The sequence below is a fragment of the Pipistrellus kuhlii genome, unplaced genomic scaffold (genome assembly GCF_014108245.1).
Source record: "Pipistrellus kuhlii isolate mPipKuh1 unplaced genomic scaffold, mPipKuh1.p scaffold_m20_p_12, whole genome shotgun sequence".
NCBI lineage: Eukaryota > Metazoa > Chordata > Mammalia > Chiroptera > Vespertilionidae > Pipistrellus > Pipistrellus kuhlii.
In genome coordinates this window covers 46,446,394-46,472,485 of record NW_023425427.1, presented here as the reverse complement: position 1 = coordinate 46,472,485, position 26,092 = coordinate 46,446,394, and the positions used below count along the sequence as shown (strand labels likewise).

At 43.9% G+C, this 26,092-nt stretch overlaps 1 protein-coding gene across 10 annotated transcripts in view; it reads left to right on the top strand.

The window, feature by feature from the left end:
* Positions 1–26,092, top strand: part of SLC24A2 (solute carrier family 24 member 2) — a 224,575-nt gene that overhangs the window by 185,371 nt on the left and 13,112 nt on the right. For 7 of the 10 annotated variants that reach the window (XM_036434162.2, XM_036434167.2, XM_036434158.2 and 4 more), the window contains 2 exons: positions 14,384–14,527; positions 22,981–23,070. In XM_036434162.2, coding sequence (XP_036290055.1) covers positions 14,384–14,527; positions 22,981–23,070 — 234 coding nt within the window. The remainder of the gene's footprint in view (positions 1–14,383; positions 14,528–22,980; positions 23,071–26,092) is intronic. The other 3 variants (XM_036434161.2, XM_036434171.2, XM_036434166.2) reach the window with 1 other exon arrangement.

Genomic DNA, 26,092 nt, shown 5'->3' with positions numbered 1-26,092 from the left:
ATCAGCAAACGATAGTCCGTGGCCAAATGTGGCCTGTACAACCTATGAGATAAGGATGTTTTTACATCTTGAAATGTTTTTCTTTAAAAAAAAAAAAAATAGCATATATGACAGAGACCATATGGATTACAAGGCCTAAAATATTTACTATCTGGACCTTTACAGAAAAAGTTTGTCCACCCCTAGTTTAGACCATCTGCAGTCTAAAAAAAAAAAAAAAAAAAAAGGAAAGGCTGAGGATGCTCTTCGTGTCCTGATGGAATTATCTTCAATATATGCTGTTAAGTGAAAAAGGCAGCATGCCAGATTGCACCCAGCATACTCTATTTGTGTGAGAGGGAGATGATGTAAGCACTGGCTTGGGATGCTGCTGACGAAACTGGGCCTGCTGACCACCTCCGCGACAGGAGCCTGGTGATGAGCAGCTGGCGTGGGAGGGAGTGTCCGGCACATAGCCTCTGTAGCTTTTGAGTTTTGAACCACTTACCTGTATTTACCTATTCCCCAAAAATGCGACAACAGAAACAACAGCGGGCTAAGTTAAAAGAGCAATAGGCTTTAGTGGTTTAAGAGCAGAGACTCTGGGGACAGACGACATGAATTCAAATCCCTGATCTGCTACTTACCGGCTGTGTGACTTTGGAGATGTCACCGAACCTCTCTGTTCTCCTTTCTGGTGAAACAGGAATGAAAAACAGCACCTACTTCGTATCATTGTTGTGAGGATGAAATGCTGTTAACAGTTCTTGGTGCACAGTAAGCGTTATCACAGACATTGGCTATTCTTAGAAGCACTTAGGAAAATGTTTTGTAAATGGCTGCGGAGGCCCATGTGACAATGGCTGCGGCATGGATGGCAGTGGCTAGATTTAGGTCTGTTTCTGAGGCCAGGCTGAGAGGATTTGATAATACATCGGTCATAGAGCATGAACAAGGAAAGGAGGTTGTAGATGATGCTGAGGTTCCTGGGCTGGAAGAGTGGGTGACGGGGGAAATTAGGGCTGCAACTCCAGGCTTAGAAAAAGCCTGTGCTGTTGGAGTGCTCATGCCACCCGAAGCAGTTTCCCAGAAGTGACTCAGGGCATTCCTGTGGTGTGGTTTTCTTTCTTTCCTAGCTGTGTTTTCACCAAAATGCATCAATAATGAGGTGTACATCGACTTTTTTTTTTTTAATATATTTTATTGATTTTTTTACAGAGAGAAAGGGAGAGAGATAGAGAGTTAGAAACATCAATGAGAGAGAGTCATCGATCAGCTGCCTCTTGCACACCCTCTACTGGGGATGTGCCCGCAATCAAGGTACATGCCCTTGACCGGAATCGAACCCAGGACCCTTCAGTCCTCAGGCCGACACTCTATCCACTGAGCCAAACCGGTTTCGGCTACATCCACTTTATTAATGGGTGTGAGGAGCCCATGCACCATGTGCTCGTCACCAGGCTTCTCCTGAGAGACTAGTTCCATGTAATTAACGTGCCGTTTTAAAAACCCTATTTACAAGTGAACTAATTTTACATCGACACCTCATCCCATCCCTGAGAGCCTTCTTCCATACAGAAGTTATGCCGGCAGTGAAGAGCATTTTAAAATATCCTCTCCCAGGGAAGCCCCTTTGCAGGAGGCTTTTTGCTTCATCTGTATCTTCTGTGGAATCAAGAAAATAATGCGATTTCTTTTTTTTTCTTTTCTTTTCTTTCTTTCTTTTTTTTTTTTTTTTTTGATTATTTACAGAGAGGAAAGGAGAGGGATAGAGAGTTAGAAACATCAATGGGAGAGAAACATCGATCAGCTGCCTCTTGCACACCCCCCCACTGGGGATGTGCCCGCAACCAAGGTACATGCCCTTGACCGGAATCAAACCTGGGACCCTTGAGTCTGCAAGCCGACGCTCTATCCATTGAGCCAAACCGGTTTTGGCGATAATGCGATTTCTTAAACTGCTTATTGCTTATTATTTCCATTGGCTGCTGGCACAGTATTGTTGATTCTAACGTACAAGGGGCTGATTTGAGCTGCTACTGAGAACTGACCAATCTTCACATTTTCAGTGTGGAGAGTTTATCCAGGTTCGAAAGGCAGTTCAAAGAAATGCTCTCTCCCACCCAAGAACCCATCATTTTCTTACATTTCAGTTCTGCCCATCTAGCCAGGGGCCAGGGGATGGCACGTGGCTGGCTGGCTGCATGAGGCTGGCTGCCCTGCTGGGTCTCGGCCCCGGTGCCGTGTCACTTCCTTCATGCCACGTTACTTCCTTCATGCCACGTCACTTTCTCGTTGCGCGCCCCACCCCCCTCTCAGCCCCGTGAGCACACACTCACAGGGAGGGGGTAGAAGGGAAATGTCTTGCCAATTTTGTACATTCTGAAATCTGAAAATCTAACTTGTTTTTTTTATTGTGTCCTACATTTTTGTGTATTGTGAGATGGCACTTTATATGTTGCAGCTTTTATTTCATCTAGTCTCTAAAATGCCTCCCTGACTTTGGTTAGAGTTGCTCAGATGCACCAGTGGGCAAACGGATTTATACAAGAAAAGCATATTCCTAGAAAAAAAGAGAGAAATAGATATGTGCATGGATGGATAGATAGATAGATAGATAGATAGATAGATAGACAGATAGATGGATGCAGAGATATGTGTAAAATGCAGACTGTTTCTTATTTCCTTACTTTACAACTTAAATAGTACCTTACCATGTTGAGTGCTTCCTGTGTCCCATTGGGAACGCATCCCTGGCTTATTTCTCCTCAGTCCAGCATTGGTCTTCATGTGACCTCTGAGGAGTGTTTGCCATGAAGCCTCAGAGCGCTGGTCAAATGGTGGGTGGAGCGCTAGTGACTGAGTAAAGGATGAGCAGGGAAAGATGATGGGAGGGGTTGTGATTTTAGATTTCTCTAAAAAATGAGCAAGGATACCTCTCTTCTGTTCAATTTGGATCGCTGGGGGTATCACAAAAACATCCTTAGCAAGGACTGGATTGCTGTTGCTTAAAGTTACAGCTATGACTTTGGAGCCCCTTGGGGAGACTTCATAATCAGCATTGGTCAAAACTGTCAGCTCTGACGGGGGTTTTCCTGATTGTCTAAGCAGGTAGTACCTACAATCCATCTGATTCTTTCTTTCTCAAATATCACTCTGTTAGGAAATGTTTGCGGTCCTGCCAGCGGTGAGGTTTAACAGGGAGACTATGAACCTCAAACTCTCCTACTATTCAGAGAGCAGTTATCTGTTCTAACTGATCAATGTGTAATAACCAGGTCCACCATTTTGAAAGTTTAAAAACAGCCAAGGACCACCTATCCCAATCTCTTGAAACATAAGAGATTCTGGCCCCCAAGGAGTGGAGGCTCTGGTGGGAAGGGGGCCGTGTCTGTGTATCTGACTCTACCACGGCCCAGGGGCAGGGTGTGGGGAGAGGCCAGGGCCTAACAGTGAAAGAAAAGAATATCCAAAGGTCCTCCATCCCTCTTAATGTTCCAAGGCTGAGGCCATGTTAGATCTATTATTGCCTTTGAAAAGAAACTCATTAGTATCAGAAGAAACCCAACGCTAACCATAAAATAAACAAAAACAGAGATTCCTGCCAAACCATAGCACACGCGTCCCATTATGGGGAGAGATAAGACTCTACAGCCTTTTGAACATATTTAAAAATAGATAGCTATGGTCCGACTCGAGTTTCTGCCTAAATTTGAATACTGACAAAGAATTATATCTTCCCTAAGAATCTTACTGTTAATTATACCATTTGTCATCGTGCTTTCTGAACGTTTGAAAAATGTCTATTAATCATTCATCTAAGATACATTAAGGGCTGACTGACTATTAATAAAAAGGGGGGGACTCCATTACCACCCCGAGAAAAATACTGACATTAATACTACTGTTCCTGTGAGTAATTCTAATCCAATTGATAATAAAATGATGAGAATGATTTTTGAGTTATTTTTTATGGTCCTCCCGTTGCTTTTATGCTGGCTGATCATTTGTGATTTGTATCAGCAGGATTTACGAAGCCCATGAAAACTATGAGAAAACCAATTTACAACAGCAATCCAGAAAGAAATCTATCTTGTCAGTAGGTTGCACCTCAGAATTATTTGGGAAAAATGCAAAGTGAAGGAAAGCAATTGCATTTCACCAGACTCTCCAAATGCCATTTTACATTATAATAAATGGTTTTGGGGCTTCTGGGAAAACTGAAGTCCAGACAGCTTCATCACTCACAGCAGAATATTTCAAGACCTTGATTTCCATTCAAAGTCACGTAGAAGCAAATTAAAGTGTTTTTTTTTTTCATGTTGCCAATACTTAGTGAAACCTTATCACTGACGTTAGATTTGTTTTCCATCTGTATGTAAAACGAACCATAGGATAGTAACAGAAGAGGAGCGAATTATTTCTTACCTCGAGGTGAGCAGAAATGTATCACTTTTTTTTTTTTTTATTCTGTTTGCTGCTTAAATGTTAGCCCTTGTTGATTTAGCTTGTCCACACAGAAGGCAAGATAAATGTCTCGGATGGTGCTTCCTTCCAAAAAGAGATGCATTTTGTACTTATCTCTTAGAAAAATGGAAATGACACTAACAGGAGATAAGAATAGAATGAAGAAAATGAGGGATATTAGTAAAAAACACAAACGCAAGAGAACAAACATGAAGAGATTTTTCTTAAGACTCAATAAAGAATGAGTGGGTTGAAAGGCATTTAAAAATAAATTCCGGCAAGAAAGAAAATCCAATGATTTATTTCAAAGTCAAAAAGTTTATTCAAAAATGAGATATTTAAAAGAGATGAACACGGCATTTTGTGATGGTAGCCCAAGCAGACGAGTACACTGACCATATGGATTTTTCTCTTTTCAGCTGATTTCCTTTGTACGAAAGCACTGGTGTCACTTAAGGTTACACAGTGGAAAGCACTCTGGAACGTGCCTTGGGAGGCACTTCCCACTTGCCCAATAGTTGTCCGTTTCAGAGCCTCTCACTCTATCAAAGTGCGACTGTGCATTTCTGGTGATTGTACCTTTGAGAGTTCCCACTCTGTCGTTGCTTTTCACTCTGAGCAAAACACAGAATCAAGGTGTCACAATATTTTGAATCTCGCCATCTGTTTGGGAGCTTTGTTACTGATAGAAGGTCTACTTACAGCCTACCTCCTGAAATAAAATAGCATTTTCTCCATAGGGCTGCGAAATATTCCCTTTCATGTTATTTATTCATCTTAACTTAGGAGGAAAATGAATTAGATTGTTGACATTACTACAGTCAGTGGGTGCTCAGTAAATGCTGTGTGACTGGATAGATGAAGGGACAAAACTATCACAGTTTCCATGTTCACATCAAATAACTGAGTTATAGGATGGTATTGCTAGAAGTATCATAATTCACTTAGTCAAACCACTTTCTCATGGGAAATTATTTCTCTGACTATTTTTTAAACTTAATGACAATAACCAACCTTTATTGAGTGTTTACTGTGTGCCAAGTGGTGTTCTTAGTGCTCTTTACGGATTATCTCAGATAATTTTGTCAGAGCAATAATGTTTTGTGTGTTTTTGAGGTTTTTGTTTTTTTGTTTTTGAGTGTGTGTGTTTTGTTTTTTGTTTGTTTGTTTTTTCAGAGAGGAGAGAGGGATAGAGAGCTAGAAATGTCGATGAGAGAGAAACATCGACCAGCTGCCTCTTGCACACCCCCACTGGGGATGTGCCCGCAACCAATGTACATGCCCTTGACGAGAATTGAACCTGGGACCCCCCAGTCCACAGACCAACACTCTATCCACTGCGCCAAACTGGTCTCGGCAAGAGCAATAATGTTGTAAAAGAATAATCTGGAGCAGAAGCGGGTGAGTCTGTAAATCCCTTCCCCAGCAATCCCCTCATTAGGCAGGTGCTGTCAGGGTGTCTTCTCTCCCTGGGAACCTTCCTCATGCGCGCTAGACCAGCCCACAGACCGTTTCCCCAGTTCCCCAGGAAACCTAATTGGAAAGGTAAAACACGCCACCTCTGTCGGAGACAGTATTCTTAATGCTTCCATAATGGAAGGGAACAGAGGTAGGAGGAGAAGTGGAGAGTCCTTGTTTAAAGACGATGCTGTGTTGTAGTGCATCTTCTCCGGCTGAGGTTCTGTTGGCCTTTGAACACTGAACACTGGCGTCTGGAAATAACGCACCTTCTATTCCTGTCCTCACTAACGTTAGCCTCGGGAAAGTTTATTGTTGTAAAGGGTGTGATCCATCTCCTACAGTGTCCCCTGGAGGTTCATCCGAGAGGTAGCTGGTGCAGGATTACCGGCAGTGATGGGAGTCCAGAGAGACATCAAGCAATGCAATAATACCCATAACATCTCCAAGCCTCATTTTGGCCATTGGTATACTCAGCTGTCACCTCTTTCTTCATCAAACCAGGGCTAAATTCCTGCATTATTTTTTTCTTGGACAGTGATGCTACAGAACAAGACTTTTTTCTTTTTCTATATTTGAAGACATTTGTTGATATCTTAGCACTCACACTTCATTTTTTTTTTTTAATTTGTACCGTAGAGATATCACCCAAGGAGAAAGAGGAAGAAAGAGAAGATCACAATGCCCCCTCGTATCCACCCACCCCAAATCTGCTTTCTGTTTCCCCTTCAAAGCTACCCGGGATGTTATAACAAAAATGACATAGTAGTCTGCAGAGCTTATAAACAACAGAGACTTATTTCTCCCAAGAGAGATCCAAGAGCACGTGTCAGGTGACTGCCTGCTTCCTAGTTCATAATCGGCAGTGTTTTCACTGTGTCCTCACTCGGCAGAAGGGCCAGCTAAGAATCAGATGTTTCCGATCAGCGTTTTTATGAAACATGCGCCACTCAAACCACCAGAATTAGCCCAGACTCAAGAAAATGATGTCAATTAACTGCTTGAATTTGCTCTAGCTAGCATTTTTTTGTTGTTGTTGTTGTTGTTTAATTGGTCAAATTTGTTATCAAATAAAGCTGGGAGACCTAGTGTGATTGGGCAAAAAGCATGTCTCTACCTGTGTTTTAGGATTGAGGAACGGAGGCATAATAGAGTGGGGAAAGAGCCTTGGGCTGGAAGTGAAGGGAGGTCACTCAGGCCCCGCCTCGCGCTGTGAACTTTCTGTGGCTTGTCACTTCATCTCAGGGTCCTCATCTGTCACATGAGGGGTGGCCTCAATGAGTCAGGGCTCTTCAACTCTGAAGTGCCTATTCTAACGGTTCTGCAGAAGCCCATGGCTGCAGCTTGTCTTTCCTGATCTACCGGTGTCCATACAGTGAATTGAATGACAAGTTCTTGGACACCAGGGTTGTCCCACATTAAAGCAGTCCAGGGACAAAGAAGTTCTGCGTCACAACGGCCTGGTTTTTAATGGCTCCTGGAGCCTAAAAGCAGTGAGATACACCAAGACCAGATGCCTATAGACCACAGGGGGTACGTGTTCTTTGGCCAGTCCAGCATTTCCACTGATTTGCCTCAGGTCACACAGCCAGTTAGTCACAGAGATGAGACTAATGGCAGGAGGAACAATAACTACCATTTACTGATCCCCTGGTGTCCACCAGGCACTGTGCATCCTTCAGCTGCCTGAGTTACTGCCCCCGGTCTATAGAGATGAATGCCTCACACATAGTCTAGAGTTAGACATTTCGCGTGTTTTATTGGTGCCTTTTAAAAAACTTTGTGGAGTGTGACATTATTAATACTCTTGGTGCGCCTACCCAACCTCGCTTGTTTTGCTCAGCAGATGTGTTTATGGCTCTCTGTTCCACTCTTAGCCCCTAAGGCCTTGTGGGTGATTCCCAGCATGCACAGGACTCGGGGAGCTTTGCTGCATTTGGGCATTCGTGTGGGCATCTTTATTGAACAACATGGAGATATACAATGATTTTTTTCTGTAGATATAAATTACAGAAATAGCAACAACAAACATATTAAGGACCATTCTCTTTAAGTTGAAATTAAAACCTTCACCTTCACCCAACTTGACCATAGCCCAGTGCTTTAGAGTAAGTGAATTATCTTTTTACAGGGCTGTTAAAGGGCTGGCATTTTACTTTATTCAGCATCATGCCAAAATGAAGGGGCTGCCCCGTGAGAAGAGATGGCTCTCCTAAGCGCTGAGGTGTGTGGTCCTTCTGTGGAGGGATAGAGAAGTGAGAACTTCCCGTCCAGCCTGAGTGCAACTCCATCTGAGCGAAGATCGAGGCAGGGCCGGGCTCTCCTCTGAGGCTGCTCCTTGTTGACTGGAGAGGAGCTGTTATTACCAATGAGGAAAACTGAACTTGAAGATGGCCTATTTTCAGAGGCCTCTGGGTTTTTGTTTTCATCCTCTGATGGAAAAGATTGCATTAAAGCGAGCTCACCTTCCCATGGAAATCTTGCGCAATGCCCTTCACAGACAAGAATAAGAAACTGGGTTGCTTCTATGAAATGTTTTCCTGGCTGTAGAGGTATCCTCTGGGCTGGTGAGTCCAGCTTAGGCCCCTCCCCTGGAAATTATATATGTGGTCTGGGTCAAACCATCCATACCAGGCACCAGTAGGAGCAGTGTAAGATGTACTCACAGAAAAGATGGACAGGCTCATGGTAGCAGGATACAGGCAGGCGGCTTCTCCTCCTCCCATTTATAGGTAAATAAAAATTAAAATAAGTTGATTGCTTCAGAGACCTCCCAGTAGGAGACAAACTGCTGTCTCCTATCTGTAGATGTTCTGTGGCCAGACCTCCAGATACCAAACTCCAGTATCAGTAAGTGAATCCCAGCGGTGGGTGTCCACTTACCGGCAAGTTGTCGCTTAGAATGACGTCGCCTCCTGCTAAAGTTATCCCCAAAATTCCATTACTGAGCTTTTTTAGTTGTTTCATAAAGATTAGAGGCTGCTTGAAGAGACATTTGATGGAAAAGGATAAAAGGAACCGTTTTTGAGAGAATTCAGCCAAGGACGTAGAAGAAAGGACAAGCATAAGATGGGAGTGAGGTGAGCATGGATCCCACGGCTGTGGCTGCCGGATGTGAGTTACAGATTCGGCTGTGAAGTCCCCACTGCACAGCAAAGGAGAAAATAGTGTCATTTACCCGAGTCAAGGTATTTCTAAGATTCATTTCCAAGTTTCTCCAAAGAGGCATGACTTTTTCTAGTGCTGAGATATATATGTGAATGCTGTTTCTCCCTCGATTCCTCATAAACAGGAGCCTGGATCAGCCCGGGTGAGGATCCATTGTGAGCAACCAAAACCCAAAATGACTGTGGCTGATTAGACAGAACATTCGTGGTGCCAGCAGCCCTGGACAGAATGGCTCTGGCTGGGTGTGAGGGGCCCAGATCCTTCTATGTGGTTTTTCCACTTCCTAGTCCAGGAAGGCTGTCCACCCTCTGACTGAAATGCTCCAGTCCACCCGCAGGAACTGGGCAGGAGCGATAACAGACACACCTCCGCCCTTTAGAATGCATCCCCAAAGCTGCAGAGAACCTGTGATTATGTCCCAGTCAACCAGAACCTAATCACATGGCCACACCTCGCTGTAGGAAAGGCTAAAGTGGAGTCTTTATTCCAGGCCTAAGTAAAGGGGGCTTCCTGTCACTAACGTCCATGGGCAGTATATTAATTTGCTAGGGCTGCTATAAGAAAATAACTCAGACTGGGTGGCTTAAATGACAGAAATGTATTTCCTCGTAGTTCTGGAGGTGGAAGTCCAAAATCAAGGTGCTTATCAGGGTTGTTTTCCTCTGAGGCCTCGCTCCTTGACTTACAGATGGCCGCCATGCTGTGTCCTCACATGGCCTTTCCTCTCCCCATGCAAACGCTTGAAGTGTCTGTGTGTGTCCTGATCTCCTCTGCTTACAAGGCAGCATTCCTATTGCTTTAGGACGCACCCTAATGGCTTCATTTTAACATCATCAACTCTTTAAAGGGGCCCTACCTCCAAAGACAGACCATCCTGAGGTGCTGGGGAGGAGGGCTGCAACACAGGAACTGGGGGGAAACACAGTTCAGTCCATGACAGGCAGAATGGGTATTGGAGAACAAGCCCCTCCCACTTCTGCCAGTATCCCTGGAACTGGGTAAATACGTTTTTTGGAGCTGTTTGTTCTGGTCTCCCCTTTCAAGTTCAAGTCTCCTTGAAACCAAGAGTCCCAGGACACAGCACACTGCTCTGCACCTAAAGGCAGTCCGTGAATACCTGCCATGGTGGTGGCTACAGCTGGAACCACAGAGATTGGCGGCCAGGATTCAGATTCTGCCATCTCCTCCCGCCATGCTGCTCAGATTCCTTCAGGGTCTGGTGTCCAGCAGACCCTCATGTGGGAACTTAGGGCCATGTGTTTTAGCCTCGGATTATCCCTATCAGAGGTTGCAGAGCCCTAATTTAGTAATTGCTGGCCCTGGTTTGGCACAATTCTAGGGTTTCCACAGAGACCCCCAGTAAGTACCAAACTATCTGAAACCTTTATATGAAAAGCCGTTCAAATTTTTTCTGGGTCACTTTGCATTGTTTTGTTTTCTATGGTCACCACAGAACCGAAAGTGGTAAGGATAGGTTGTTTCACCCAGCCGGTGTGGCTCAGCGGTTGAGCATCAACCTATGACCCAGGAGGTCACGGTTCCATTCCCAATCAGGGAACATGCCTGGGTTTCGGGCTCGATCCCCAGTGTGGGGCATGCAAGAGGTAGCTGATTAATGATTCTCTTTCATCATTGATGTTTCTATCTCTCCCTCTCCCTTTCTCTCTGAAATCAATAAAAATAAGTAGTGTTTTTTAAAAGAATAGGTTGTTGCAAGGTCAAAGCCAGCATGCCTCAACTCCAGGAAAAGTTGGGAAACCAGTGCCTGAACCTCAGCAGGCTCTCCCCAGGGCTAAGACTAATGAAATGCCAGCAGCCCCAGTTTGGGCAAAGGTAAATGAGCCCCAGACTTAAAACGGTATTTTTTAAAAAAACACATTTTATTGATTTTTTTTACAGAGAGGAAGGAAGAGGGACAGAGAGTTAGAAACATCGATCAGCTGCCAAGGTACATGCCCTTGACTGGAATTGAACCTGGGACCCTTCAGTCCGCAGGCCAACACTCTATCCACTGAGCCAAACCGGTTAGGTTGGAACGGTATTTTCTTTTTTTCACTTTCTAACCATTTTACAAGCTGTCCCCATTAAGCCAGAGTGAGGCTGCACTTGGAAAAAAGACAAAGAGAATTTCCCCTAAATATGCTGACAGCCTTGCTCCCTAGACACCTCAATCCACACAGGATTTTGGGCTCTTGGACTGGTGCTCCACGAGGCTGTGAAATCCCCATGAAGAACACTGTACAACCCAAGACACAGTCTCTCCTGGTCCCTTTCTGCCCTAGCAACAACCACCCCAAGTGCAACTTTTGGGAGCTGTACAATATAGCTAATTGTTTGCATTGGACAGTAGTATGTTTAGAGCTTATGCCTCTAAACAGACAATTATTTTCTGCCATTTGCTGTTGGCACTGCCTGCCTGGTGACTTCGGCAGATGGGGAAAGGAGCTAATCCGTAGGTTATGAGCAGAAGGGCTATTGATGAAATGTCACCATCTGTTGGTGTCATTAAAATGATCTGAGTCATAAAGAGTTGCTTATGTTTTTTTGGTCACAAAAAGGTTAGCTTAGCGTGTAGAAGAAGTTGCTAGATTGCAGACGGCAGTGGTAGACCAGATGGAGTGTCCACCCGGAAGGGGGAGGAGTCTAATGAGCTCATCCGATCAGCTTAGGGAGTCTTCAGGGAAGTGCTGAGATTCCCTCACAATAAAACCATCATCTCATGTGAGACCGGGGACCTATTCCGAATGATGCAACGCCTCAGCTCTCCCATGGTCCTCCTGTTTTGAGGCATCTATCGGGTGGTCAGGACAAGTTAGTTATTTTGGTTAAACAGAAAAGAGATCCTATCTGGGAGGGAACAGTTACAATGCACCTGGCTCCTTAATCTTCTCTGGCCTCAGTAACAGAGATTGTTCAGGTGGCCAGCTGACACCTTGACAGTCTGGGATCTCAGCTGAGGATGATATGTTCTCTATCTCTGCATCTCCCGGGAGGAGATGGGGGTGGCCCTGAAGGGGTGGGAGCCCTCAGGATGAGGAAGGAAAGCAGTAAGGGGGCCACATCAAACTGCATAGGAAACAAACCAGCTTTTGGTTTTGTTGAGTGTATTGATTTTCTGGTTTCAATTTCATTGATTTCTGCTCTAATATTTTAAAATACTTTCTTTTGCTTACTTTGGGTTTCATTTTCTCTTTTTTTATTCTGTTTTCCTAAGGTAGGAACGTAGATTATCCATTTTAGATCTTTCATTTCTCCCAACATATCGCATAGCAAATGGATGAAAAACGTGAGGAGCATATTTAGTGAGGATCCGGACAACCAAATTAAACTGCACCAACTCCCTAATTCTAGCTTATTGCCTAATCCTCTTCATTCTAGCCTATTTGCTGTTTATAAACTATTTTACCCACTGCCAAGGACATATGCCCAACGAGAAAGAACCTGTTAATACAAGCCATGTCTAGTATGACTTAAGATTCCTTTTTAACTATTGTTATTATTTTTAACTTTAACTCCTGGAGAGAGAGTGTGGGTGATTGGGTAAACCACTACAAATCCTCTTGGCAGCACTCAGATTTAAATTATAAATTATAAATAACACTGCAATGAGTCAGGCCTCACACCCAGCCCGGCCTCCGGTTGAGCCCTATTCCCTATCCCCGTGGTCGGCAAACTGTGGCTCGCGAGCCACATGCAGCTCTTTGGCCCTTCGAGTGTGGCTCTTCCACAAAATATCACAGCCTGGGTGAGTCTGTTTTGAGGAAGTGGTGTTAGAAGAAGTTTAAGTTTAAAAATTTTGGGTCTCAAAAGAAATTTCAATCGTTGTACTGTTTATATTGGGCTCTGTTGACTGATGAGTTTGCCGACCATTGCCCTATCCCACCGGCCTGCGCCTGCCCCACCGGCCAGCTCCTCCAGGAGATGGGTGCTGGGAGTTGGTGCTGCTGCTGGAAATAGTGTGCGACACTAGAAGGAAGCCACGGGCAGGCGCTGCGTGAAGCTGTGCGGGTTATTTATATGGTCTCCAAAGGAAGCATCCTGGAAAAGTTCCTGATGGTATTTTTAGATCAGATGCTTGGTCCTGCTGCCGCATGTTCATTTTTAAACAAGCAGGGATGGAAGTGATGGATGCTGTCTGAGGGCTGTTTCAGAGGCTCGGGGGGCCCATCTGACAGGCTAATGGTCATAGCGCCAGGGCCCGACCCGCCGTCTGTCTGCTCTGGCTCTGGAACTCCAGGAGCTGCTGATGTCAGCAGGGGATGTATCAAACCTTGGCTGCCTGCTGCCACGTGGAAAGCCTGCCGTTCTCCCAGCTCTGGGGCCCTCTGCAGATGGCAGTCCCAGGCTCCATGTCCTGATTGACTTCCCAACCTTGTGTTCGAGGATGGATGGGACATGTGTTTGCATAATAAGCCTTTGTCTGGAAGTAAAATGGTTTAGAATTGAATGAGATGATCAAACTGGTTAGAACTCACAGCCACACAGCATTCCATGAGCCTGTGAAGGGAGTTGAATATTGTTACTGAATTATTGCTGTGGTTACTTTTATTTGCCCACTCAAAATCAGTGCTGTCAATCAATCAATCAATATTTTCATTAAAAAATTCAATAGCCCTAGCTGGTTTGGATCAGTGGATAGAGTGTCATCCGAGGACTGAAGGGTCCCAGATTCGATTCTGGTCAAGGGCACGTACCTAAGGTTGCAGACTCCATCTCCAACCCTAGTCAAGGTGTGTAGAGAGGCAACCAAATTGATGTGTCTCTCTCACATCAATGTTTCTCTCTCGGTATCTCTCCCCCACCTTTCCACTCTCTCTCAGAATCAATGAGAAATATCCCCAGGTGAGGAGGATTAACAACAACAACAAAAAACATTTAATGTTCTTCCCAAGGATTTCTATTATGAATCCTTTGGCTTGTCCTCAAGGAGAAGGGAGGAGGAGGAGAAGGTGGGTGCCGGGTCTTTTGCTCTGCAGATACAATTTCTTGCAAAAAGCTCCTGGGCCAGAGCTGTGGCCCACGCCAGGTGAATAACCAGGTCCATCTGAAGTGCTAAAGAGTGATCGGGGAAGAGGGGGAGAAAAAGTTCTGAAGTCCTCATGGCTGGGCCTGGTATTCTCTGTCCCTCAGATTCAGACTGCGGCAGGTGGGGCTCTCTTACAAACCTAAGAAATACGCGGAGGAGGCTGCTGGCATGAGCTAGGAAACCTCCTGACGCAGCGCATCGCCTCTACCCTGCTCTGTGCTCTGGCTCCCCGGGCCTGTGGGCATGATCATCATTCAGTGTTGTGTGTGTTTTCTCTCTCCACAGCAGACCGCAGAAACGGGTGATGAGGAGGAGGACCAGCCTCTCAGCCTGGGCTGGCCTTCCAACCCCCGCAAGCAAGTCACGTTCCTGATTGTCCTCCCCATCGTGTTCCCTCTCTGGCTCACCTTGCCTGATGTCCGCAAGCCTGTGAGTAAAGCATCTTTGAATCGATTCCTTGTTTGAAAGCACAGTATAGAACAGGTTGCCTCGTCTGCTTCTATGTGTCTTAAATGGAAACGGGGAATAACATATATACTAGTACAGGCCCATGCTTATATACGCCTGAAGTTTATCTGGACTGTTTGCATTATGAGTTCCACATGAGAAAGCACTCCAAAGCGTAGTCGTGTGAAACAACCACCCTGTGTTCCAGGAATTTGAATAGGGCACATTGGGGACGGCTTGCCTCTGCTCTGCCATGTCTGTGGCCCCAGCTAGGAAGAGTGACATGGCTGGAGGCTGGAGTCTTCTCCAACTGAGTGAGCAGAGACGATTCAAGGCTGAACGCAGCCGGAATCATCTCCTGGAAAGCCTAGGCATGTCCTCTTCATATGACTGGGGCTCCCTTAGGCTTTGAGAGTCAGTGTTCCAGCGGCCCAGGGCAGGAGCCGCAAGGTGTCCAGTGCGCTAGTCTCAGAAGCCATATAGACTTAGTGGAGCTGAGCGTGCCTGGTCAAGGCAGTCACAGTTTGTCCTGATGAAAGGGGAGGAGACAAGAGGTCTACCTAAACCATATCAGAGTCCTAGAGTGTATGACACTCTGGATAGGAAGAGTGTCAAAGCATTTGCATACACGTTTTAACACCACCACAGTGTTGTCCCTGAACAGGAGAGGGATTCACAATTTGTTGAATATTTATGTCCATGGATTACTCGTTTGGTTAAAAAAATAATTTAAAGGAATGCATTCATGTAGTACAAACGTCTGCATGTCTGATCTCCTTCCTGTATTGTTATCACTACTGTAATCAATATTCTTTTCTGCCGTTAGCAATGTACGGGGTGCTCTGATCATAATACCATCTTATGATCAGCAAAGTACAATCTGAATGTAGATGAAACCAAAAGAACACCCCCTTGCAGTGTGATTAAACTGGATTCTAAGGCCATGGCCCCAAAGGGAAGGAACTCATGAAAAATAAGAAGGAAAAGCTCTACTTGTTATTACAGCCTTACATGCACATACTCATTCCACAAAAGTGTGTATCTATCAAGTATCAGCTTCTGCCCTAAGTATTTTCAATAAATCATATTGTGGAATCTCAGGAAACAACTGGTATGAGAAAAATACATATTCTATATAATAAAAGGCTAATATGCAAATTGTCCCTTCAAGAGTTTTACAGACTGGGGAGTTTGACCGCTATGACATGTACTTACCACCACGGGGTGGCTCGGAACAAAGGAAGGCCCTGGCCAGCAGCCAGCAGCCAGCAGCTAGGGAAAGGAAGGCCCCGATTGGCCCTGATCACTGGAAAGTCCTAGGGACACTACCAGTGCACAAATTTTGTGTACTGGGCCTCTAGTGTGTAAATAATTAGCATAAGTAGAAAGAAACTTGGGTACAAGGAAATTAACTAACTCATGCCTAGTCACTTCCCAGGGAAGCTGAGACTCAGTGTCAGGGCCCTGTGACCTCATAGGGTGAGCTTCTCCTCATATTTCAGGATGCCAGAAGGTGGACATTTGAAAGCACTATTTCTGAAAGCATTTGGAATAGACTACTGTGGTGACATCTAACACAATTTAGCATAACTCTTGAGTCCTATGATCATCCCATTTTCCTTACTTGAAAAAGGCCAAAGCAAAACGCTTCCCTGATAGCCTGACCGATAAAAACTCCAGCCTGCTGGAGAGCCCTGGCTTGTAAAGGTCAGGCCAGGAAAGGGCCCCCTGGTGTGAGGACTCCTGACAGACGTTTCCTAGAAAAGTTAAAGCAACAAGGAGCAGAGCGCCTGCTCTCTGCAAAGGCCTGGCCTCCTGGAAACCCGCCGCCAGCAGCTGGGACATGAGCGGTTTCTCCCTGGCTCACATCACGTGGCATTTCTGAGATGTGAGTGCTCACGTGTACGCCCTCTCACTCTGTATTTCCTTTGCTCCGTTTAGCCCAGTGCTTTTGCTCAGCCCCGTGGAGGAAAATCAGGGAGAGAGACATGTTTCTGTAAATCCCCACAGCAGGCCTCACGGTGGCACAACCCAGAGGAGAGAGTGATTGGCTAATAAGAGGGTGTCAGCACCCAGCCGGGAAAAGTGCAGGAAAGGGAAAAACATGTTAATAGCTGAAGGCACTGGGCTCTCAGGGCGGGTGGGACGCCCAGAGAAAAGGCTGACAAGGTGCTCATCCTCTGCATCCTCGGAGCTGGAGGGACGAGGAAGCTGTTGGAGAAGATCCAGCTCCCAACCAGCAACTCCTGGACAACAACAGTCAAGACTATGCTGTGGCAGTAGTGACCTGGGGCCGCACAACTATGCTGGCTGACACTACAGTTCCCATGGGGCGCAGAGCAAGAAAAGGCAGTGGTAACAGCTCCCTCTGCTCTGCAGAACCATTGGCGGGTCACTCGCTGTACAGGCAGCGTGAGGGCGCTCCCCTGCAGCCTGGGCCCCGTTAGCCAGTGGGGCTTAGGCTCATTGCAGCCCCAAGTGCCGTCCCTGGGGTGGACTAGATGTGTCCTGTCTGTTTCTGAGTATACGACGTGCTCTCCCGAGCAGAAATGAGACACCCCAGAACATTTGGTTGATATTGCAGGTCTTCAGCAAATACTTTTTGAGCCCTTATTACATGCCCAGTATCAGACTTGTGCCCTAAAAGAGACCTGAAGACACAGAATTCACAGTTCCTACCTGTAAGAAACGTAAGCTGAGCAGAGGGAACAAAGTACGTCCACATGTAACTACAGAGCAAGACTGCACAGCCGTGCCGGTCAGAGGAGCCAGACTCAACTCCGTGTCTGCTGACGCTTCGGCATTCTCATTCTGCCGTGGTGACGGCGCTGGTTTCCCCAGGCAGCTCATGAGTGGAGCAGCCTGGAGAAAGTCGCTTCTCACCGCTAGACCTCATGTTTTCTCTTCTGTGAAGGACAGGGTGGAAGACTTCCAGATTCCTGGGCAGCTATGACCTTCTGTGATTAAAGAAAGAATAGAGAGATAGCCATCAGGACGATGCTCAAGGTGACCGCACAGCACGGTTCGCCTGGGGCAGTCCCAGTTTACTGTGGTATAGGTCTGGAAGGTGAACTGCGTGGTTACCCTTTACATGTAGGAAATGCCAAATGAGAGAGCAGCTACTTCCTCATGTACTGCCCCGGGGACTCTTGAAAAATTACCCAGGAAGAAGAGAGAACAAGTCAAAATTATTAATTAGTCAACTTTTGCTACTCCTCAGTGCCTGGCAACTCTGCCTCCTCAGAGTAGTTTTTCGTTTGGTTTGTTCCATCACCATCTAGCCCCTCCATCCTCCTCAGTAGCTTTTGAATTACCAAGGAGATGAGCATCTAAACCTTGACAATAATTACAAAGAAAACATGAATTTTTTTTAAAACGTATACATCTACTTTCAGAGTAAATGGCACTCCTGCTTGTTTTTATTTCCACTTCATTTATATGCAAATGATGCAACAGTGTTTGTTGTATAATAAGCGCTTCCAGCTCCGATAATTAGTCTGGGCTTCACTTTTATAGTTTTCCTTAAATTAATGGCTTTGTTTTGAAAGTTAAAAAAGAAAACTAAAATGTAAACCTTAATGAGGAACATGTCTTTGATGAAAATTGAAAATAGTAAAGGAAATATAGACCCAAAAAGATAGATCCTTTCAATGGCCTAGGATGGTGCTCTTGTAAATCAGGAACACATCCAATGAGGTATCAAAACATGACTCATCAGAGGGAGGAAGGTTCCTGAGAACACAGCAAGGTTTTTGCTATTTTTATCACACATTGATTCATGCACTGAGTAGATTTATTATGTCTACTATGTGCCCAGCACAGTTCTAGCAAGGAGTAAATGACCACTGAATCCAGAGAGCTTGGAGATTTGTCCAAGCACACCCAGCTAATAAAAGGTAAAGGCAAGACTCCAGACCAGGTCTCTGCACACACTTGCTCCTCCCTGAGTTTCAATTTCCTAATTTCTTTAAAAAAAAAAAAAAAAAAAAAAAAAACACTATATGAAGATAATACTGTAAATAATAATGGCCATTGTTATCTGTGCACTTACTGTGTGGCTGGCATTTTGCTGGAGCCTTTATGTGCATGAGATCCTCAGACTGACTAGATCTTGCTATTCCCCCATTTTACAGATGAAGAAATTGAGGCTTAGAGAGATTAAATAATTTTGTTTTAGGATACATCACTGGTAATTGGTGAACAAGAATTTTTTTAATATGTTTTTATTGTGTATGTTTTTTGTTGTTTTTTTTAAGAGATCTAGAGATAGAAATATCTATCAGAAAATATTGATCAGCTGCCTCCTGCACTCCCCCTACTAGGGATCAAGCTGACAACCTCCAGCATGTGCCTTGACTGGGAATTGAATGGTGACCTCCAAGTTCATGGGCTGACGTTCAACCACTGAGCCACACTGGCCGGGCATCAGCAAGGATTTTAATGCCTGTCCTATTAATCTAGGAACTGCACTTTTAATCTTTAATAAGATTGTTTTTGGAGAACTTTGTTAAATATATACGCCCCAGAATCTTCCACAGAGTAGATGCTCAGTGAGTATTTGCTGAGTTTAAATGAGTAAGGATATGGCTAATTTATGCAATGAGCTAATGTTCGGCAACGTTTTTGCAAGCCAAGAAAATATCACTCTGATGTACTGAAAGCTTCTAATGAGAACATTAGCTGTCAATTATACAAGGAAGCCATTACACTGGGAACAAAATGGCCGGCACACTGACACAATTTGCTTTTTGCTAATTAGCGTGAGGCCCATCCCAGCAGATGTCAGGATGGGCCCCCATTACTAACCGTAAATTGACATGGCAGCCCTTGTCTGCGAGGGCTATTTTCTTCCCGCCATGGAGACAGTAACCAAATAACTGCCCAGGTGCTGCTGGGCGGTGATGTCTGGAATGAGGCCAGAGAGTCCAAATGAGGGGGATCGTTCAGGGGGAAAAAATGAAAGAGGAAGGAATAACCTGGGCTGTGCGTCTGGAAATGGCGAGGTGGTTTGACAGTTGGGAAGCGCGAAGCCAAACCGCTGATGCTCGAAGAGAGATGCTTCCAAAGCCGGGACAACAGGGAGGCTGGGCGCGGCAGATGGCCACACAGCTGGGATGCTAGTCTACACTGCCCTGGTGCTCTTTATACTTCCTGGCTCTCAGAGCATAGGCCAGTGCCATGATGATGGCGATGATTATGTGTCTGTGGCTGGGGATATTTTGAGCAGTACTGCCCCTGTTTTTCTTTTGGAAAGAGTCGGTATAACCTAGATGTTAGGAACACCTGCTGTGTAGTCAGACAGTCCTGGCTTTGAATTTTATGTCTCGTTCAAGACCTGGGTACAGAATAGGTGCCAGGTTTACCTACCCCTAGTTAATGACGAAGACCTGAAAAGTTACTCAAAAAATTTATTTTTAACCCTTTTTTAATGAGCCCCAAATAGTACACTAGGTCAAGGTACATTTCGGTGTTCATTCATTACTAATGGGCTTCATGATTAAGAATCATAAGCATCAAGATTTGAATTAGAGAGGTTTTTTTCCTTTCACTAATACTGATTTGAATTTTGTTGTTTTAAATCCTTAGTTGGATTCCCTACTTTCTACCTTTTGGCTGGGAATGTTCTATGGTTCAGGGATATTTTTTAGATGGGAAATATATTCAAATGATTTGATTCTGAGTTGTGACATTATATCAATGAACAGACATGCAAAGGTACAAAAATTAAAATAATAACTACATACTTAGTAAATGAGCTAAGCTGGAAAGGGAGTGATCTATGAAATGAGGACTCTCCCGGGATAACCAGTACATGTGCCATTCCATCAAGTATGGAGATGGTGCTCCATTCCCCTCAACAGGATGCTCAGAATCAAGCTCACTGGCTGCTGTTCAACCACATGTGTGGCCCCACCCTTCTCTTCCCTGCGACAGAGCGCGGCCTTAGGAGATGAAACCCTCATCGCACTTAGGTCCCTGGAACAGTGATTGTGACCAGAGGAAAAGGATGAAGACTGGAATCAGCTAAATGCTTTGCAGGGAAAACTTGATTTCTTAGCAGTGGCAATCCCAAGGCTCAGGGAATCTGGTCTCCAGGATCCAGCTGAACTCCCAGTTGTAAAGGAATTTGCTTTCTAAGGTGAATATCTCCAATGATCCCACATCTGGGACTATATCCTAAAAACCTCAAAACACCCACCAGAAAGAATATATGCACCCCTCTGTTCATAGCAGCATCATTTACAATAGCTAAGATCTGGAAACAGCGCGCGTGCCCATCAGTAGATGAGTGGATAAAAAGCTGTGAGACATTTACACCATGGAAGACTATGCAGCTGTAAAAAAAAAAAAAAAAAAAAAAAAAAGAGGGGGGAATCTCTTACCCTTTGGGACAGCATGGATGGACCTGAAAATACTATGCTGAAATAAGCCAATCTGAGACAAACAAATATCAATGATCTCACTTATTTGTGGAATCTAACGAACAAAATGAATTGACCAACAAAATAAGGTCTGAAGCATGAAGGCATGGAACAGACTGACACATCTTGATGTGGGTTTGGGGACAGGAGAAGATATAAACCAAAGAATGTATATACTTATATACAGACACGGGCAATAGGGTGGTGAAGACCTGGAGGGTGGGTAGGAGCTAGAAGGTCAGAGATAAGTGGGAAGGGAGGGAATGGGAGATATCCGTAATACTATCAACAATAAAAAACATATATTTAAAGTGAATATCTCAGTCTCCACTTTGAAAAATTGATTACTTTTTCCCATAACCTGTTAAACTGCTCACATCCCCAAAGGGGTCTGAATCTTTGGCCAACATGTTTGCAAGATGGTAGGAGTGGGGGGACAGTATTTGAGAATAATATTGTGGCTACTCACAGTGGCCTGCGTCTCCCCAGTTTCATCAAGCCCACTGGTATGTCCGATAGCCCAGCCAACAAATGACCTCAGAAAAGCCACAGGCATTCAAAGAGAGACATGACTATTGTGAAATTTAACAGACCTGTGTGAATGACAACAAAAACATATTGAAAACTTGAAATTAGTGAAGAGAACATTAAGCCTGGTTCGGAGCGATAGAGACGGTGTTCATCTTATGGATATTCAAAAGATTACTGTGCACAAGTTTATCTTTTCCTATTAATGGATTTCTCAGAAGCCGTAGCGAAAGTGTTCTACGTGATTGCCCAAGGTCAGCCCTTCGGACAGCTGAAATAGCTTTCATCCCAGGCAACTCCGGGATTCATTTCTCTGGACAAAATTGGATGGCATTATCAAAGCAGAAAATAGATTGTTTCTCAAAGTGGAAAGCTTTGAAATAAAAAGTGTTTGGCAATAATAGGTGATGGGCTCTTAGAACATTTTGCAAAAAAGGGGCCTCCACAGAAAACCACCAATGATAGTGCAATGGAGTTCCCTATGGTGGGGTCAGGTAAGAAACACTGCATTTTGAGTGTCTGATTCTGGCTGATGTTTAAAGGAAATTTTAAAAGAGCTCGTGCTTACAGAATCAACCTCAGAGGGAAGGCAGGGGAGGGTAGGAAGGGGGAGGGGAAGGTTAGAGGTCAACCAAAGAACTTGTATGCATATAAGCATAACCAATGGTCACAGACAATAGGGGTGGGGGTGAAAGCTAAGTCTGGGGGGCAGGGGCAAGCTGGGAGAGGACAATGGAGGGGGAATAGTTAATAATAACAGTTATAGTTAATAAAGCATTGTTTTAAGTGCTTGTACGGTAAGCCTGAGATTGCGCCAAGTCCAGCAGTAGAGACAGAATTAAGGGAAGAACATCCCAAGAAGTGTCCACTCTGCTACCCCCAGGAGAGCCATACGGTTGGGCAACTGTATGTTCCTATTTCAACGAGTGGCTCCAATGTCCCGGACTAGCCTCACCCGGGATCTATGGAAACCGTGGTGATGGCTTTTTCTGTGTGGCTTTTCCTGACCACCCATGGGACTGTGGGATGTACCACTCAGTTTCAGAATTCTTCCTGTTCTTGTAAAATGTAACTAATCCCACAGGTTTTGTGGCATGTGGATTATTACGATGCATGGGTTGAAGTAATAGAAACTGGTGCTGATGAACTTGAGCAGAAGAAAGAAAAGGGAGCAGGAGAGGGAGGGAGGATATGGGGGAGTTAATAGGTTGAAGGCGAGGCTGAGAAACCAGGCCTTGGGAAGAGCATCTGAGCATCCAGCAGCCAGAGGAGACTTTTCTTGTGGAGAGTTCCACCTCAGGCACTAGCTTTGCAATGGTTTGGCTCTAACCGAGTTCACATTCCCGAGACTCTTACTGTCCCAGCTTGACTGGGGTTGGTCAGGGCCTTCTGATTGCCAATCCTACCAAGACAGCCAGCTGCATCAGTGGAGTTAGCTTTAAACTGTCAGACCCACTCAGTCGCCTCTCCCTGGTTCTCTTTCAGTCCGCAAGGAAGTTTTTCCCCATCACGTTCTTCGGCGCCATCACCTGGATCGCAATATTCTCTTACTTAATGGTCTGGTGGGCACACCAGGTAAGACCTTGACCGTGACGCCATCTGCCTGGGGTTGCTAAGTTGTTAATGAGTGTGTTTGCTTTCTGAGACTGTCACAGCAGTATTGCGTCTGACGAGACAAGTTAAATATTCCAGGACTAAAGGAATTTATTTATCCCACTTCACTTTCCCGCATCTCCTGGCCTTTCCCTGGAACATGAAGTCAGAAAGCCCTACTCAGGCCTGTGGAGGAAGGAAGGCAAACCTAGCTGCTTCTTGCCCTCTGCAGCCTGAAACGAAGCCAGCTCAGGCCTGGGAGGGAGGTTGAGGTTCTGCCTGACTCGATAGCATTTACTTTCTCTTTGGGAGTTAACTGGCCTTCTTTTGTTTTTATTTTCTTATTAATCCTCACCCATTGATTTTCTTATTAGTATTATTAGTATTATTAATATTTTATTGAAGTGACATTAATCTACATGAACATATAGGTTACACGTGTGGATTCCTAATTTACAAAATCTATATACAGAACCATGTGCCCACCACCCAAAGTTAGATCTTCTCCTGTCACCTTTTATTAGGACCCCTTTCTCCACGCACACTCCACTTTCTAGCAACCACCAAACTGTTATATACATAAGACTCAGTTTTATATCCCACATATGAGTTAAATAATATCATTCTTAGCTTTCTCTGTTTGACTTATTTCACTTCCCATAATGTTCTCAAGGTCCATCCATGTTGAAAATGACACTTTTTCACTGTTTCTTATGGCCATTGGATTGTTGAAGTTTTGCCTGACTCAGTAGCACTTAGTTTTCTTCAGGAGTTAACCAGCTTTCTTCTTCTTCTTTTTTTTTTTCCTTTTTTTTTTTTTTCTTCTTTTTTTGTTAATCCTCACCCATTGATTTATAAAGAGTAGAAGGGAGGGGAAGAGACAGAGAACCATCGATGTGAGAGAGACACATTGATTGGTTGCCTCTCACTCATGCTCTGACTAGGGCCATGGCCATGCCCTGGACCAGAATCAAACCCAGGACCCTTCAATCCGTAGACCGACACTCTATCCACTGAGATAAACTGGCTAGGGCCAGTTTTTCTTTTTTTCAATTACAGTTGACATTCAATATTATTTTGTATTAGTTTCAGGTGTACAGTATAATGGTTAGACAATCATACACTTCACAAAGTGTTCCCGTCATATTTCTAGTATTCACCTGGCACTGTACACAATTATTACAATATTATTTACTATATATTCCCATGCTGTACTTTACATCCCATGACTATTTTGTAACTACCAATTTGTACTTCTTCATCCCTTCACCTTTTTCACGAGGCCTCCAAAACCCTCTTGCCTCTTGCAACCATCAGTCTGTTCTTTGTATCTGTGAGTTTGTTTGTTTTGTTTGCTCATTTATGTTGTTCTTTAGATTCCATATATAAGTGAAATCATTTGATATTTGTCTTTTTCTGACTTATTTTCACTTAGCATAATACCCTCTAGGTCTATCCATATTGTCACAAATGGTAAGATTTTATTTTTTTTTTATGTCCAAGTAATGTTCCACTGTATATGAATACTACAGCTTTTTATCCACTCTTCTATTGATGGGCTATTGGGTTGCTTCCATATCTTGGCTATTGTAAATAATGCTGCAATGAACATATGGGTACATATATTCTTTTGAATTAGTATTTCAGGTTCATTGGATATAGACCCAGAACTGGAATCCCTGGGTCATAAGGCTCTTAGAAAGAGACAAGTCAGTGATAATATTCTTTTATTATCACAAGAATAAACTCCCAAACAGTGCTTGTTGTAACACATGAAGGAAAGAATGAAATGCGAAAGAAGAGAAAATAGTGGTAACCATTATTGATTGTGTACTGTGTGCCAGGCAGCTCACATCTCTTTGTCCTTATAATCTTAACAATAACACTTAACAATTTGTCCATAAGTACAAATCCTATGAGGGAGGAACTGTTATTATTCACAGTTTACAGATAAAAGTGTTAAGCTTAGAGCTCATAAGAAAATTGCCCAAGATCATTTAGGTAGTAAATAGCAGACCTGAGAGTCTAACCCAGCACTCTGAAACTCCAGAACCTATGCTTTTAATCTCACTTATAAATAAATTATCTAAATTACAAACTGCCCACTTGGATCCTTTGTTTTATTATTATATTAGCCTTCACATTATTATACTTTTAAACATAAGTAGAATATAGCAATTTGAAATAAGGAAAGATATTCCAAAAACATATATGGAAAAACACCTCAACAAATGGTGCTGGATTTCCATGTGGCAAAATAAATGAATTTAGATTAGAACTTATATACCTGATAAAGCACTGTATCCAGGATATATAAAAATCCTGTAAGCTCAATAACAAGAAGGCACCCTAATTTTAAAGATGGATGAAAGATTTGAATAACTGTGTCACAAAAGAAGTTGTGCAAATGGCTAATAAGCACAAGAAAAGATGCCCAACATCATTATTCATCAGAGAACTGCAAATGGAAACCACAATGAGATACCACTTTACAGTCACTAGACTGTGTAGAAATTGGAACCATTTTATATTGCAGGAAAGAATGTAAAATAGTGCAGTCACCTTAAAAAGCAGTTTGGCAGCTCCACAAAATTTTAAATATAGAGTTATATGAACCAGTGATTCCACTCTTGATGTATACCTAAGAGAAAAGAGAACATCTATACAAACATTTGTACACACATATCCTTAGCGGTATTATTCATAGTAGCCAAAACTGTAAACAACCCAAATGTCCATCAACTGATGGATAAGTAAAATGTGGTCTTCTATATGATGTAATAGTATTCCACAGTAAAAAGGAATGAAGTTTTGATACATGTTACAATGTGAATGAACCTCTAAATTTTATGCTAAGTGAAGAAAAGCCAGTCACCAAAGATCATGTGTTATGTGACTCCATTTATATGAAATGTAAAAAAAAAGGTCAAATCTATTCAGACAGAAAGTAGGTTAATGGATGCCTTGGTTTGGGGAAGGAGAAGGAAAAATGGGGAGAGACTGA